The 16,055-nt window shown below is 47.5% G+C and overlaps 1 protein-coding gene across 1 annotated transcript; it reads right to left on the bottom strand.

Annotated features, from left to right (window-relative positions):
* Positions 1 to 2,355: 2,355 nt before the first annotated feature.
* LOC124703480 (glucan endo-1,3-beta-glucosidase) lies at positions 2,356 to 5,903 on the bottom strand. The gene is made up of 3 exons (XM_047235688.1): positions 4,833 to 5,903; positions 2,885 to 3,188; positions 2,356 to 2,776 (listed from the first exon to the last, which is right to left on the bottom strand). The coding sequence occupies exons 1-3, from the start codon at positions 5,886 to 5,888 to the stop codon at positions 2,748 to 2,750; spliced, it is 1,389 nt and encodes a 462-aa protein (XP_047091644.1). The 5' UTR covers positions 5,889 to 5,903; the 3' UTR covers positions 2,356 to 2,747.
* Between the last annotated feature and the right edge of the window lie 10,152 nt (positions 5,904 to 16,055).

Here is a 16,055-nt window from a genome sequence, read left to right as displayed (position 1 = left end):
GGCAGCAAGTAAACATGCAGTAAAATAGTAAATAAACGGTGATTCGATGTTTGCAAACAAGGCCTAGGGATCATACTTTCACTAGTGGTCACTCTCAACAATGATATCATAAAAGAATATAAATATAAGCACTTCACTATGCTACTCTGAAAGACTCTTGGGTTGGATAACGAACACTAATCCACTGCGTAGGTCTGCAAAAGCAAACCTTAAAAGTGTATTTACAAGTACTAATGAACACCCCGCGCTGCACTTTGAACATTCATAGGCGGTACTAACACACCACAATTTCATAGAGACATCCAACTTAAATCATAATTCAGTGAACAAGTATTCTGTGAAATATAGCCTAAGAGACCCACACGGTGCACACACTCCGTCTTTACACATGTGGGACAAGGAGTCTCAGGAGATCACATAAGTAAAATCCACTTGAATAGCATAACGACATCTAGATTACAAAGCTCATGGTCACATAAAGATCACACCATGGGAGAGAGATAGACCATATAGCTACCGGTAGAACCCTCAGCCCTGGGGGAGAACTACTCCCCCCTCATCATGGGAGTTAGCAACGGCGATGGAGATGGCGGTGGAGTCGATGGAGATGGCTCCAGGGGCGATTCCCCATCCCGACAGGGTCCGGAACAGAGACTTCTATTCCCCGAATCTTGTCTACGACGGCGGCGGAGCTACGGAACTTTTCGTGGACGGAGGCTTGTATATTCAGGGTTTTCTCGTCGAAGGCTTTATATAGGCGGAGGATTCGGTAGGGCGCCTGGTGGCCCCACACCATGCCTAGGCGCGGGCCAGGGCCAGGCCGGGCCTAGGGTAGGTGTGGCCACCCTGTGGCCCTCCTCCGTCTCTGTTCTGGACTCCGTCTTCGCTCCGGGAAAATAGGAACTTTGGCTTTTGTTTCGTCCAATTCCGAGAAATTTCATGTACAAATTTTCTGAAATACAAGAAAACAGGGAACTGGGTTAGTTCCGGAAAATGCATAAAAGTGCCACGAAGTGTAAACAAAACATATAGCAATTGGTGTAAAACAAGCATGGAGCATCAAAAATTATAGATACGTTTGAGACGTATCAGACGTCGTCCGCTTCTCTCTCAACAAGGACGGCGCCGGAGAAGATGGGCCAGTTGCAGCCGCCGCTGCCTCCGTCGGGGCCCAGTTGGCAACAGGAAGTCCAAGGCTGGGAGGAATGCAGCGCTGGGATTGGCGCCATGGACGCCTCCTTCGAGAAGATGATGGCCTACTTCTTCATGGAGAACAAGGAGGGGGTGGATAGGTTTGCCGCCATGTGGAAAGCAATAATGGATAAGCAAGATGTGAAGATTGAGTTGGAGAGGGAGAAGGTGGAGGCGGCGAAGATGGCAGCTCACGCCACGGCCATGAAAGCCACGAATGAAGCGACGCAGCTTTCGTTGGCCAAGATGACTCAAGAATCCAAGATCTTGGTGGCGGACATGGCGGCCATGGACCCATTGGTGAGGGCATGGCACGAGATGTACCGCGAGCGCATCGGCAAGGAGTGGCTGGCGGCGCAAGCTGCTGCAGCGGCGTCCGTGACAGCATCGGCACCAGCTACGTTCATGCCTCCGTCGGTACTCGTGGAGCCCATGCCGGTGATGGAGGTGCTGCAGGAGATCGCTAATGAGGAGGAGGACGTCGAAGTTGAGCCACTGATGATGTCGTTAATGTGATCATTTGGCCTCGAAGCCCAACTTGTCTTTTTCGGCAATCGAACTATGTGTGACGGCAATTTGGTGACCGGATGTTGGCCTGGACTTCATATTCGAAAACCTGAATTTGAATTTCTATCCATATTTCTAACTTTTTTATTTAAAAAATCTATTGGGCCGCCAGTTTGGAGGACGCCGGTGTGGAAGCTTGTTCCCCAAACGAAGAAAGTTGTGTCGGCGCCCCCGATAGGGCTATGCCGGGGCGCCCGTGGAGATTCTCTTACCGTTACTTTGGGCCCAGGCCCTTTGATGGGCTGACTTGTTCTAGCTGCACACTTACATAAATATCTGCGTGAATAAAATGCACCACATTTCCTTAAACTAATTGAGGGGTAACATGTTAGTCCTAACTTTATGAAAATGCACATCTGAGAAGTGTCTTAAGTGAGTGCGATATTAGTATGGTCATGTTGGTTCTGATGAGTGTGCATCAATTAGTTAACAGTACTCTATGATACTAGTGTTTAACGTTAATATTTTTTACGTGTTGTAATAATGGTTCTGAGATGGTTCGAGGCTTGAGTATGTGGCAATTCCCATGAGTTCGTCATGAACTTATGCCTTGGATTGTTTTTTTCATGTATTCAGATTATATGAATCAATCGAGCATAACGATCACACAGACAAGGAGGCTTCATCTGTTTGTTTCTTGTATTTCTACATAAGAATAGAATGACAACAACAGATGAAAACGAAGAATAAATTAATGCGGTACGGCCCAACATCACATTCACACGCTACAATGGAATACACCATTCCATTTTGTTTTCCTTAGTTTTCTCCCTCTATATGCGCTAAGCTAAGAGGCGATCATCGACAACTTATGACTAGAAAGGAAGAAGAAGCATGGCTGTCAGACACGAGTATAGAAGAATGTGGCGCAAGCCAGGCAGTATCAACAGTCCACCGTCGTTACCGCTGACGCGGCTCCGAGCTGGAGCTAGTAGTGGGCTCGAGGCTGGCGCCCTTGCCCTCGCACTGCCGTGGCTTGCTGCGTACCGTCAGGAGACGTACTTGCAACTCCCGTAACCTGCCACCACAACAAGAAGGCCATCATCACTCATCGATCAGTTCTAGCAAAAAGCACCAAATGACGCAACCAAGTTCAGAAACATGGCAAATTGCAACTAAGGCTTACTGGGATCGCTGGAGGTGACGATGCCTGTGCCCTTGAAGTCGCAGGCCGAGGCGCTGTCACTGTTGGCCTGGTAGTAGGCGTTCATCGCGAAGGAGGCATGAGACTGCAAGTTGTTTGGATCGAAGCACGCGCCGCCGCTCTGTATCGCCTTGCAGTCCACATAGCCGCAGGCGTAGTTGATGTTATTCTGCAGGTCGGTCCCATTGGCGCCAGTCTTGGCGACGCACCACTTCCCGCCTCCTGAAGGCGAGGGTTTAGGGCTAGGGTTCGGCGATGGGTTTGGTGCAGGGTTCGGAGCCACAGTCTGCAAATGAGGCAGAACAATGCACCAAGTCAGGGATTAGTACTGAACCTAAGCATCATATTGCCAGAATAAAGACACAGTTTTACATATGACTAATAGAGTCAAGCAACAAGCATTTCTCCAATAAAAACATTTACTATGTACGACTTTTCAGGCTCTGAATTGAGAAAATATGGTGTCTGGAATAGTGCCGTTAGAAAGAGGGCCAGTTCAAATTGGTTTCCCACCTAAGATCTTAGACATTCTAGCTGGTAGGTCATGCTAAAAAATATTAATACAGACAGACCCCATCTCCACATGGTTACTTTCCCTAAGCATCAGGGAAAGCAACCAGCTAATGGCTGCTTCCTTCCTTTGATAGGAGAGCCTAACCCACATGCACACCATAACACTGATGCGTTCGAAACATAACAGATTACAACAAGGCTAAGGAAATGGCCAGGACAGATAGATGCGTAAGAATATACGTTGCTGGGGGAAGGAGATGACACCGTCCGAACTACCGAAGCAAAGCATTGCTCCAAATGTATTCTGAACTTGCTGGCCCTACTCCATTACTTAGATCATAGGCAGGCGAAGGGGACTGGAAGGTTTTTAATGAGGCGGCTTGCTAGCTTAATATATTGTGTTTTACCCTCAAAAAAAATAGATCATAGGCAGGCATATCAGTAAACCATATGGCAAGCCCAAGGGTTCAACTTTTACTTTAAACTTGACGCAACAGAATCTTAAGCCCTGTCTCTATTGCTCTAAGGAAACTTCCGGTAGAAACAACTTCTCCTTTGAAAATAAAGTTAGCGCAAAGATGTCTTTAACATGATACCTCAAAATTTCAGATATGGCCTTATCTAAAACAACCACCCGAGTGGTGGCAACCAGTTGATCTAAGCCAGCAAACCCTTTATTCTGCTATTATTCGTTTTAATTCCAATACCAGGTCCTACTGCCTTTTTTAGCATGTTACTTATTTGCTAACTGGGAATCGTCCTGTGTCAACCTAACGGTACATTTGCAGCAGCGACGAATAGCCAGCCAACATGTGAGCATGTGGATCTTGATCAGAAATTTCCGCTGTGATCCCACCGAAGCGCGTCTAGAAATGCAGACGTGTCCAAGGCCCTCACCGCATGTCCACATGGGCTGCGGTTACGGGATCTCAGTCAAGAACAGCAGCCGTTTGCGGCAGAATACTCTGCTTTGGACCAACTAGATCATGCAGGGAATACGAGGAAAAGTCGGAGACGCAAGCAGCTGGACCTTTCCAGAGAGGCGCCCCGGTCCAGTCCATACATCATCTTCTTTGATGACGATGTAACGTGTGAACGGAGGACATGGCTTCGATCAGCATTCAGCAACCGTGCACAAGTAGTGTACCGCGTGCAGCTTTGGATCATCTATGACAGAGTTGCTGCGGCCCACGGTTTCTAAATTTAGATAACCTAATGATTCTTCTAGGTTACTCTTTCTGCAATCAGATTTTTCGTGTATTCAGATTACACGAATCACTAGATTTTGAAAAAACTGAAACCACATTTTCCTAAAGAAATCGATCGCGAGGGTCACCCAATTTGATATGACTGTGAACTTAAAAATACAGAAAAGTAAACTGAAGATTCAGAAGAGAAGAGAGAACGCAGTACTCACCGAGCCTTCCCGGAGTAATCCGAGGTCGTACACAGGCGTGAAGTCCGGATTGAACAAGCCAAAGTGCCTCTCGGCGATTGGCCCTGGCTTCTGGTTCTCGTCGAAGAGTGAGAAAAGGTATGTCTCGAATTTCTTCCCCGGCATGAGCGGCGTGCCCTTGCCGCTGCTGCAGACCCTAATCATGCCCTCGTTGAAGTCCCTGGCCTCCTTCACCCCGACGCCGATCTGGCCCGCCTCGGCCTGCGTGGGCCAGCCGGCCTCCCCGATGGCGATGTCGACGTCGCCGTAGCCGAGCTTCTTCATTGCGGTGTAGATGGCGTCCACCTGCGCGTCCAGCATGCTGGTGTAGTTGAGCTTGGTGGCCGGGTCGTAGATGCCGGCGTTGGGGCGGAAGAGCGCGTAGTTGAGCGTCTGCGCGTTGTAGCTGAAGTAGGGGTACGGGTTCACCATGAAGGGCGACCCCGTGTCGCGGTGGAACTGGAGCATCGCCGGGAACAGCTTCTCGTTGTACCCGGCGCGGAAGGTGGCGTTGGAGGGGATGCCGTCGGAGGGGGCGAGGATGCCGAGGTAGTGCGGGGTGGTCACGCGGACACCCGTCAGGCCCTCCGCCTTGAGCGCCTGCGCGAGGCGGCGCATGGCCGGGAGGAGCGAGAGGATGAGGTTCGTGTCGGTGGAGAGGAGGATCTCGTTGCCGGCGAGGAGGAGGGTGACGTTCGTGGCGGGGACGAAGGGGGAGAGGTTGGCCCGGATCCAGGAGCGGGCGGCGTCCAGGCCGGTGGACTTGTCGGCGAGGGCCGGGAGGGCGGAGTTGGGGAGGGAGACGGCGAGCGAGATGGGCGTGCCGGCGAAGGCGGAGATGAAGGCCGGGTTGGCGTCGAAGAGCTTCACGCGGTCGATGGTGGTCTTGCTGGCGAGGAAGGCGGCCACGGCGGTCGGAGTCGGGAGGTTGTCGGCGTTGGCGCCGTAGTTGACGCCGATGGGCAGCGACGGGGTCGCCGCCTCCGCCGCCGCCGCCGCGCCGGCGGCGAGCAGCATGAGGAGGAGGAGGAGCGGCATCGTGGGGACGATTGATTGCGGAGGGATTGGGTCTGATTCCTTTGCTGAACCCGCAGCGGGGGTTTGGTTCAAATACTAGGAGGAGCGGACAAAGGTCGCGTGGTGGTTGCCATTACACTATTCTTATTCCACTGGTTTAATGATTATTTATTTCTCGCTTTGCTGCGGCCGCCATGTGTCCAGTCCAGCTAGAAATGGATGTGCCTTTTCTTTTTCATTTTATTTCTCAGATTAATACGTTGGTGGGAAAGTATCCAGTGATACCATCTTTCACATAAACAATACCATTTTTCAAAAATCAATATACAAGTATCTAAAAATATTTAAAAAGATATGTGAGTGCTCATAAGATGTTTGTTCACAATTACTAGAATTTTCAGAACCAAATTTAAAATACACAGAGAAAAAAAAAAGACAAATCCAACATTATTAGTTTAACAAAAAAGGCAAAAGCATAGATGACACTATTGACATATCAACTTTTCTTTTTTTCTCTATATTTATTTCGAATTTGGTTCTACAAATTCTAGGGATTACTAAGAGACATCTTGTAAATAATTTTTTTTATAATAGACACTTGTAAATTTTAATTTTGAGAGCTTCTATCATGGTATCACGTTTAGTCTGGTATCACTAGATTGTTTCCCCTATGGATATGGTGTTTTTACACCCATGAGCATTTGCTCCTGGTTTTTGAATGAGTTTTAAACACATTTTAACATGTCAAAAAGTCCAACAAGAAACATCACGTGTACATCTCCATGTTTTGTGTATTCGCAAAGTTGTTCCATGAAAACCTGATACCTTTTGTGTCATGTGTAAACAGGCAAGAATCGGTATAAAAGAACTCTTCACAAGGCATTTTCTTATTTGTTCTACATGTAACACAAAAGATTGTAAGTTTTCCACGAAACTTGGTGTTGCGCACATATAATGTTAAGATGTACATTTTACAATATTTTCTTCGGTGGCAAGAGCATACGCATCCAAGATCAAAAGTGGATTTCCAGGTACTAGGAGTATAATTTAACTTATTGTTTTATGAAATGTTCTTTTTCTTTTGCACCGTTGCTAAACGGTGGAAGTACACCACAGCAAGGAACATCGGAAACGAGTATACAACTAACTTAAGCATGTGTTGGAAATAAACAAGTGTCAAAGTGTCACTCTTTTGAAAAGGAAGAAAAGAAGAGAAAAAGAAAAGATGCGATACTACAACGCGAAAATGCAAGTAGCTGGTCGTGTATTTCTCTATAGTGATTTGGTCAGATATGAATACTTTCCAACCGGTGCGCGTCCCGAGGGAAAGGAAAGTGCCCGCGGAAGAAAAAGAGGACGACGGCGAGCAGTTTCAGGAGAAAAGATGACAGCTTCTACTCGAAGAAAGGAAACTGAACACAGGAAAAGAAGACGTACGCGCCGATTGAATTTTTCCAGGATATATAAAATACTCCGATCCAGTGTCTAATCGCTGCACAGGTGTTGTGATGGGTACTTACCGTTGGTTGCCGCGTACGAGTTCATGCGCCGACTGCATCTTCCAGAATAAATCTATGGATAGATCGATTGGGTAATCAGAGAGGTTTACGGTGGGCATTACCGTTGGTTGCCGCGTATAGTAACGGTTGACTCCGCGCCGTGGTCGGTCCGCCACTAACCGAAGATTCAGCTCACGTAGATAGAGATGGGGATCGTGTGGTCGACAGGGAGAGAGAGACCACACACGCACACGCACGCACGCGCGGACGAACCGCGTCTTCCCACCAACGCGTGCGCTGAGTTGCGTGTGTCAGCGGCGCACGCGATGCAACAAGACCTACCTGGTCCCGGCTTCTCCGCTCGTTCAATGCTAGCAAGCTACAAACCGTCACCCAAAGAGATTGTGGTTTTACCTGGAACTTTAGATATAGACACTGATCATGGTCAATTGCTTGACCATCGTGATAACCCTTCTATTAACATTCTGCCTAGTTCCTGTAATGATGTGAGAAACCAGCTACCTGGTGGATCTAATCATATTAGATCAGGTGCTAGAATTCATCTTGTTAATAATATATATACAGCAGCTATATCATGATTGGTGCTACTTGGAACATTAGGAGTATTAGTAGAGCTGGTCGTGTGCAGGCTTTGTCTGACTTAATTTCAGATAATAAGCTTGATTTTTTTACTTTGCAAGAGACTAAACAGGAGAAAATTAGTGACAATTTCCTTAGTATTATCACTGGTAATAATTCTTTTAAGTGGGATTTTTTACCAGCTAAGAAATCTGCGGGTGTGATTTTGATGGGGTTTAAGGAGGAAAAATTTGACGTAGTTTCTTTTTCCTCCGGCCCATCTTATGTCTCTGCTGTTATTATTAATAAGTTTGATAAATTCAAATGGCGTTTTGTGGGTGTCTATGGTACGGCTTATGCCGATCATAAACTGGATTTCTTCTCTGAGCTTCATGACCTTATGGAAGATAATTCTCTCCCCATCCTTATTGGTGGGGACTTCAATTTAATTCGTAACCCGCAAGAGAAAAACAATGATAACTTTAATGCTCAGTGGGCTTTTATGTTTAATGATTGGTTCAATAAGTGGAATTTGATTGAGTTTAAAGTTTCTAACCGTCTGTTCACGTGGTCTAATAATCAGGATAATCCCATTTTAGCCACTCTTGACAGATTTTTTGCATCTACTGAATGGGAGCAACATTTCCCGCTTACCATTGTTAGGGCCTTGCCACGAGTTGTGAGTGATCACACTCCTCTGGTGATTGATGTTGGTCTTAATTTCCCTCCCCCTCCTAAGCTTTTTCGACTTGATAAATGGTGGTTACAGCATGATGAATTTTCTACTTTAGTTCATAAAGTGTGGAATTCACCGTGCTGCTTTTCATCACCTATTGACATTTGGCAATTTAAATTGCGGTCACTACGTAAAGCGGCTAAAGGATGGGGTATTAATATTGAGGCTGCTCAGAAAAAAAAAACTCTTATGCAAGAGTTTGATATCTTAGATGTTTTTTCTGAGAAAAATTGTTTGAACAATGCTGATAATGTTCGTATGAAAGAGATTAAAGTGGAGCTGGATAGCTTGTGGGTTCAGGAAGAGACTAAGGCTTGGCAGCGCTCTAGGGATAGGAAAATAGTCGAAGGAGATCGTAATACGGCCTATTTCCACGCTTTAGCTAATCAAAGAAAACGTAAGAAGACTCTTGCTATCCTGGATGGTCCAGATGGAACGGTTGAATCTACTGAGGAGATGCTTCAGATTGCTTCTACTTTTTACAAAAATATCTTTGCTAAAGAAACTCGCACTGATTTTTCCCTGGGTGATGATTTTTGGGATGAGGCTGATTTACTCAATGATGAGGAAATTGCCCTCCTTGATTCCCCTTTTTCTGAAGAGGAAATCTATGCCGCTGTGATGGGATCTTATGCTGCAGGTGCCCCCGGACTTGACGGATTCTCCTTCTTGTTCTATCAGAATTTTTGGGCCCTTATAAAAAATGATTTCATGGCTTTAGTTAGAGATTTTGAGAAAGGGACTCTTGATGTGTCACGTCTCAACTTTGCTATTATTACTTTAATTCCTAAAGAGCAAGATGCTCGTGACATGAAGAAATTCCGTCCTATTAGTCTTGGTAATTGTAGTTTGAAGATTATAACTAAAGCTATGACGAATAGAGTTTCTCCTATTGGTAATAGAATTATTGCAAAGAATCAAACTGCTTTTATTAAAAGCCGTTACATTTTAGAGAGTGTTGTTGCCGCTCACGAGGTTATCCATGACGTGCATTCAAAAAAACAATCTGGTCTAGTTTTAAAACTAGACTATGAAAAAGCATATGATCGCGTTGACTGGGGTTTCCTCGATGATATGTTGAAATCTAGACGTTTTAGTTTAAAATTCCGTAACCTGATCAAGTCTGTCCTTATTAAAGGTTCTTTCTGCGTTCGTATCAATGATGTCAATGGTAAGTACTTTGTTGCGGGGAAAGGTTTAAAACAGGGTGATCCCCTGTCCCCCATCCTTTTCAACTTTACTGCCGATGTGTTTACAAATTTTTTATATAAAGCTGCTTCTAACAACATGATCTGTGGGCTTATGTCGAATGCTATTCCTGGTGGGGTTATTAGTCTTCAATATGCTGATGATACTATCCTCTTCCTTGAGAAGAATATTGATATGGCTAGGCATTTGAAATGGTTGTTGACTTGTTTCGAACAGTATGTACGGCATGCGCATTAATTATCATAAAAGTGACCTTCTTACTATTAATGTAGTTGAGGAGGAGGCCAATCTGTTTGCACAGATCTTTGGCTGCAAAATTTCAGATTTTCCTTTTACTTACCTAGGGGTCCCCCTTCACTTTTCTAAGTTGCGGAGGGAGAACTTGCAGCCTATCTTAGATAAGATTATGAAACGTATTGCAGGGTGGATGGGTAAGTTACTATCCTATAGAGGTAGACTCATCCTTATCCAGTCTTGTATTGCTAGTATCCCTATGTATTTACTATCTTTTTTAAAATTCCCTAAATGGGCTATCAAAATCATTAATTCCCAGATGGCTCATTTCTTTTGGAATAACATGGGTGACTCTCATAAGTATCATCTCGGCTTCCTGGGACTTGGTTTCCCAAAAAAGGAGTTTGGTGGCTTAGGTATCCCGAATATTAGAGAGTTTAACTTGTGCTTGCTTGCTTCTTGGATCAAAAGGTACCATCTTGATAATAATAAGATTTGGAAAACTATTGTAGATTATAAATATAATCTGTCTCCAAATATTCTTCGTGCCAACCCTACACATTGTTCTCCATTTTGGAAGGGAGTGATGTGGGCAGCCTCTGCTGCTCGTGTGGGTTATAAATGGAAAGTTGGTAATGGGCGTAAAGTGCTTTTTTGGGAAGATATTTGGCTTGGCCAGATTTTATTCTGGGATCTTTATGTTATTGTGAATGAACAGTCAAAAACAATCGGTGAGGTATGGGATGGGGTTGAGTTAAAATTCTCCTTTAGGCGATCGGTTTCTCCCGTTTTGTTCAATAGGTGGCTCGAGTTGGTTGAGCTTATTAAGACAATAAGGTTCTCTGATGAGGAGGACTCTCCGGTCCAGCTTTTCCACTCCTCGGGGACCTATTCTCGTTAGCTCTTTTTATGGTATTGTTAATAACGGTGGAGTTATTCCTATTCATACTCCGACAGTTTGGAAACTTCATGTTCCTCCTCGTATTCATATTTTCCTATGGTTGTTATCCAATGATAGGCTCCTAACCAGAGATAATTTGAGTAAGAGAAGAACTGTAGATGATGATTCCTGTTTATTTTGCAATGAACATGAATCTGCCAAACACTTGTTTTTCGAATGTGTAGTGGCAACGAGCCTTTGGGATGTCATTTCGGATATCTTTAAGCTTTCCATTGGGAAATCTTTTGAATCTGTTGCTCGCTGGTGGTTAAGTGATAATAAAAATACAGTGCTTAATATTTTTGCTTCGGCTACCTTGTGGACCTTATGGTCAGTTCGTAATGAAATGTGTTTCCAGGAGCTAAGTTGGCCAGGTGTCAAGGACCTACTACGCCGACTCAGATATACGATCAAAGCCGGCATCTGCTATGCCCGGACAAACATTCGGTGCTCCTGGACGTGAATCCGCTCCTTCTGGATCACCACCATGGGGAACTCCTCCGGATAGCCTGGAACTGACTTCCCTGAGGGGGCTTTCTGGCAAAGATCGGGGAGCTTGTCCTCAGATGATGGAGTAAGAAAATCGTCGACACCAGGAAACGTTCCAGGGGGGCTCGCTGGAGTTGGTTTTACTTTAGAGTTTGATCTTTTAGGTTTCCTTTCCGTTTTGATGCCTGAACAAATGAGTTTCTGGGTGTTAGCCTGTTGTATTTCTCTGGACCTGTTATGTGCTGATAGTGTCCCGAGGGTCGCAGCTCGGTTGTAATAAACTATGTGAACAAACTTGGTTGCATGCAAATGGAACCTGGGGGGTTCCACCCCCTTTTCATCTAAAAAAAAAGAGATTGGGGCGTCGGAACGTTTCCCGTTGCGTCCTCCAAAGCCTCTTTTTATTCGGCGCTGCTCGGTACGGTGTTCGGGGCTCCGAGTCTGTCCCCGCCCCACAGGGGACGCTCCGGGAACATCGGACACAACGAAAAGTGAGGCGGACTTCCACCTGTCTGCGACTATTTTCATAAACCGTTGGTTCACGCATTTTTTCTCGTCGCTCCTTCCCTTCCGCGCTTCCCACCCCTCCGCTGCCGCTGGATTTGCCGGCTGTTTCGACAGCTCATCTCTTCTGAGAGTCGGCACCGTCGTCGCGGCTGGCACTCTCGTCGGACGTTCCGCCGCCACCGCTTCGCCAGCGCGTCCCAGAACGCGGCGTCAAATCCGCCTCACCTGCGCGCACACAAGGTGCTCGACGACTTGCTAGGTAGGCGCGATTGGCCGATGTTCGTTGCCTCGTCTGCCGCGGCGCAATTTTAACCATTGATTTTGCTTCAGACATGGATAGCGACGACGAGATGCTTGCCCTACCGCTGGAGGACGAGCAAGCCTTCGACGACGACCTCCGGGAGCATTTGATGATCATCGCGTCCCTCCAGGACATGCTTGACACCGAGGCGGGGAAGAGGAAGAGGCCGCGCCGCGGATGATCAAGGCCGGGGAGAAAGAACTCGAAGCCCTGGCAGAGGATGGAGGGGCATACCACGCTGCACAACGACTACTTCGCAGATGACACAACTCAGGACGACAATTTTCAGCGTCGGTATAGGATGAGCAAGGGTATGTTCATGAATATCCTCCACGGTGTTCGAGAGTTCGACCCCTGATTCAAGCTCAAGCATGACGTTGTAGGCGTTGTCGGGTTCTCGTCGATTCAGAAGTGCACTGCCGCCATGAGGATGCTTGCATGCAGAGCACCTGCCGATACACAGGACGACTACCTTCACATGAGTGAGTCTACTGCCATTGAGTGCATGTACAAGTTTTGTCGAGCTGTAGTGGAAAAGTTTGGCAAATACTACTTGAGAGGGCCAACTGAGGAAGAGACTGCAAGGATAATGACACAAAATGCTGCCAGAGGATTCCCTGGAAATCTTGGAAGCATCGATTGCATGCACTGGTCATGGAAGAACTGCCCGTTTGCTTGGCAAGGTATATACAAAGGGTGTCATGGGTATTCCAGTGTGGTGCTTAAAGCTGTGGTAGATTATGAAATCTGGATTTGGCATTCTTTCTTTGGCATGACGGGATCAGACAATGACATCAACGTGTTGCAGCAGTCTCCGGTGTTCAGCAGACTAGTGGAAAGGCATGCTCCACCATGCAACTATAAGATTAATGGCCATCAATATACCGAAGGCTATTATATAGCCGATGATATATATCAGAATAGGCCACTTTTGTCAAAACAATCTCGGCTCCATCAGGTCAGAATAATTCTCACTTTGCTGCGGGACAGGAGGCTTGCAGGAAGGATGTCGAGCGGGCATTTGGTGTGCTTCAAGCTGCAATTGTCCGGTACCCTGCTCTAAACTGGTCTCACGACCAAATGTGGGAGGTGATGCAGGCTTGTGTGATCATGCACAACATGATCATCGAGGATGACAGCAAGAATCATGCCAGGACACATGTTGGTCCCTACGAGTGTCAGGGCCCTCTTGCGGAGGTTGATCATGAGTTGCCTGCAGATTTTGCTGATTTCCTCGCCATGCACGCAGAGATCCGTGACAGCAATGTTCATGATCAACTTCAAGCTAATCTCGTTGAGCATTTGTGGAGGATCAAAGGATTATCAGCAATTGCCACGGCACCTTGATCTAGCCCTATTTATTAGTTTAGTTGTTTTATTGTTTGTTGTATTTTAATTTGAATTCGCAAACATATTTATTTGTACACTATATTTAATAAATAGTTATGTTTTCAAAAACCCTTAAAAAAGTTTGGGGGCGGCGTTTGGGGGACGCGGCCGGGAGCGACGTCCCCCAAACGCGGCATGAACAAAACACGTCCTCCAAACGCTCAATCTGTTGCCGTCTGGGGGACGGTTTGGTGGACGCGACTGGAGATGCTCTTAGACTGTATCTTAGATATGCTAGGTAGTGGTATGTTAAGAGACAATGATTCCAATGCATGGTATCTTAAGAGTTATTTTCACATTAATGATTTTGATGATATGTTGGCAAGTGATTAGGCTAGCCACTTATTTTTACCTATGATTCCGCACGTTCGAGCTCGATTCCTGACACAAAATGCAGCGAGAGATTTTTCCGGAATGCTGGGGAGTATTGATTACATGCACTGGGATTGAAAGCATTGCCCATTTACTTGGCAAGGGCTGCAAAAGGGACACGCCGGAGAATGCACTGTCATCCTTGAGCTAGTGGTTGACTATGATCTTTGAATTCGCATGCTTTCTTCAGCGTGGCAGGAACTCACAATGACATCAATGAGTTTGTAGCTCTCTGATGTTTGCAAGGATAGCTGAAAACACATGCTCGGCCGGTAAATTTCGAGATCAACCGCCACATATACCAAAGATGCTATCTAACCGATGGTATCTATCTGTAGTATGCTATATTTGTGAAAACAATTTTAGATAGAGAAGGAATCTTATTTAGCGGCATGCCAAAAAGCATATCGTAAGGATGTAGAGTGGGCATTAAGAGTGAGGCCAATGCACGATAACCATCCTTTTAATTTTCAGGAACATCTTGCTAAGGTTGAGAGCATTCAGAGTTGCCGACGTCTATTTGGGACCACAAGGCCTCGAAGGTCTCTTTGGGAAGAGAACAAAGAAGAAGGAAAAAACGCCCTCGCGTCGTCCCCTCCAGGCGACGCAGGGGGCGAACCCTAGCCTCCCCAGCGCCGCCACCCCCCTCCCCTCCCTCCCCGCCTCGTCGCCCCTGGAGGCCGCCGCCGGCAAAGGCCGTGCTGCGCCCGTGATGGGGGCGGCGGGGATCTGGTCTCGTGGCCCTCCTCGCTGCAGGATGGAGGTCAGCGCAGCGCGGGGGCCCCTCGCCGCTCCTCCACGTCGTCTCTGGTGGCCCAGGCCTGCTGCAGGCTCCTGGTGCAGCTCCGACGCCGCCCCGTCGTGGTGACGAGCCCCGGCATCGTCTCTGGCCGGAATCGACCGTAGCCGCCGACCCCTGCAGATTTGGCGCCGTCCTCCCGTCGTGGTGGTGGGTGTCGGGCCTGGATTTGCTCGGGATAAGCTTCTGGCTGAGGCTGCTGGTCCCGGCGTTGGTGGAGTCAGGCTGGCGGCACGGTTGGGTCCGTGTCGCCTCAGGCACAGTTGGGGCTGTGTCTTGGCTGCCGGGGCAGGGGCTCCGGGCAGTCGTGTGACGCCTCTCCAGGGGTGGGTGGCGCTTGCTGATGCTTGCTGGTTGCCAGCCGCGGTCGCGCGCGGGTGATGCGGTGGTGGCGGTGTTAGCATCCGGCTCTTGTCGCCGCCTCGCCATATGCTTGGCGGGGCGTTGTGCTTCGCCATGGACGGCAGGAGCTGCTCTGAGGCTGCATGGACGGGCTGTACACGCTATGGTTGCTGCGGCAATTCTGGCGGTGCGTGGCTGGTGTCGGCGTTGAGCTTGGCGTATTTGACCCGGGGTCTAGGTCATTGCATCCCTTGGGCTGGCAAGACTGGTTGTAGTGTTGCCGGCGGTGCCAGCTCTGTTTCCCAATCTGCGGTCTCATGGTGGTGGCCGGCCTCCGGTTCGGGGTGGACATCGGCGAAAGCTATGCAAGGCCTTGGCCGCTGCGGGTGACAACGACGTCCTCGACGCCGTGTCCCTTCTTGGAGGCGTCACCAAATGTCCCTCCTTTTTCGTAGTTGGATCACGCCACCATGCTTAACTTGTGCGCTTCTCCGATGGCGCAAAGTTCTCTTCTTTGGCTTTAGGCACACCCTCTCCACCTTCTTTGTGCTTGTCGCCGCCATTGTCTCCGTGGCTACATATACACGGTGTTCGGTCTGGTTTGGGCAGCCTCCTAGATACCCAGGGGTGGTTTCCTAGGCCGGCGTTGTAATAACCCAGAACATAGGAACAACGAAGTGTAGATTTAGAAATGGGATGTGCATTTCATTGCAAAACTGGGGAAATTTTTCGCGCCTTATTGCAACTAAACCTAAGAGGGATCGAGGTTCTCTCATATTGCACAAAGTTAGG

This window comes from Lolium rigidum, chromosome 3 (genome assembly GCF_022539505.1).
Source record: "Lolium rigidum isolate FL_2022 chromosome 3, APGP_CSIRO_Lrig_0.1, whole genome shotgun sequence".
In the NCBI taxonomy this organism is placed as follows: domain Eukaryota; kingdom Viridiplantae; phylum Streptophyta; class Magnoliopsida; order Poales; family Poaceae; genus Lolium; species Lolium rigidum.
Note: the sequence above shows the minus strand (reverse complement) of the source record. Positions and strands in the feature narration are given on the sequence as shown.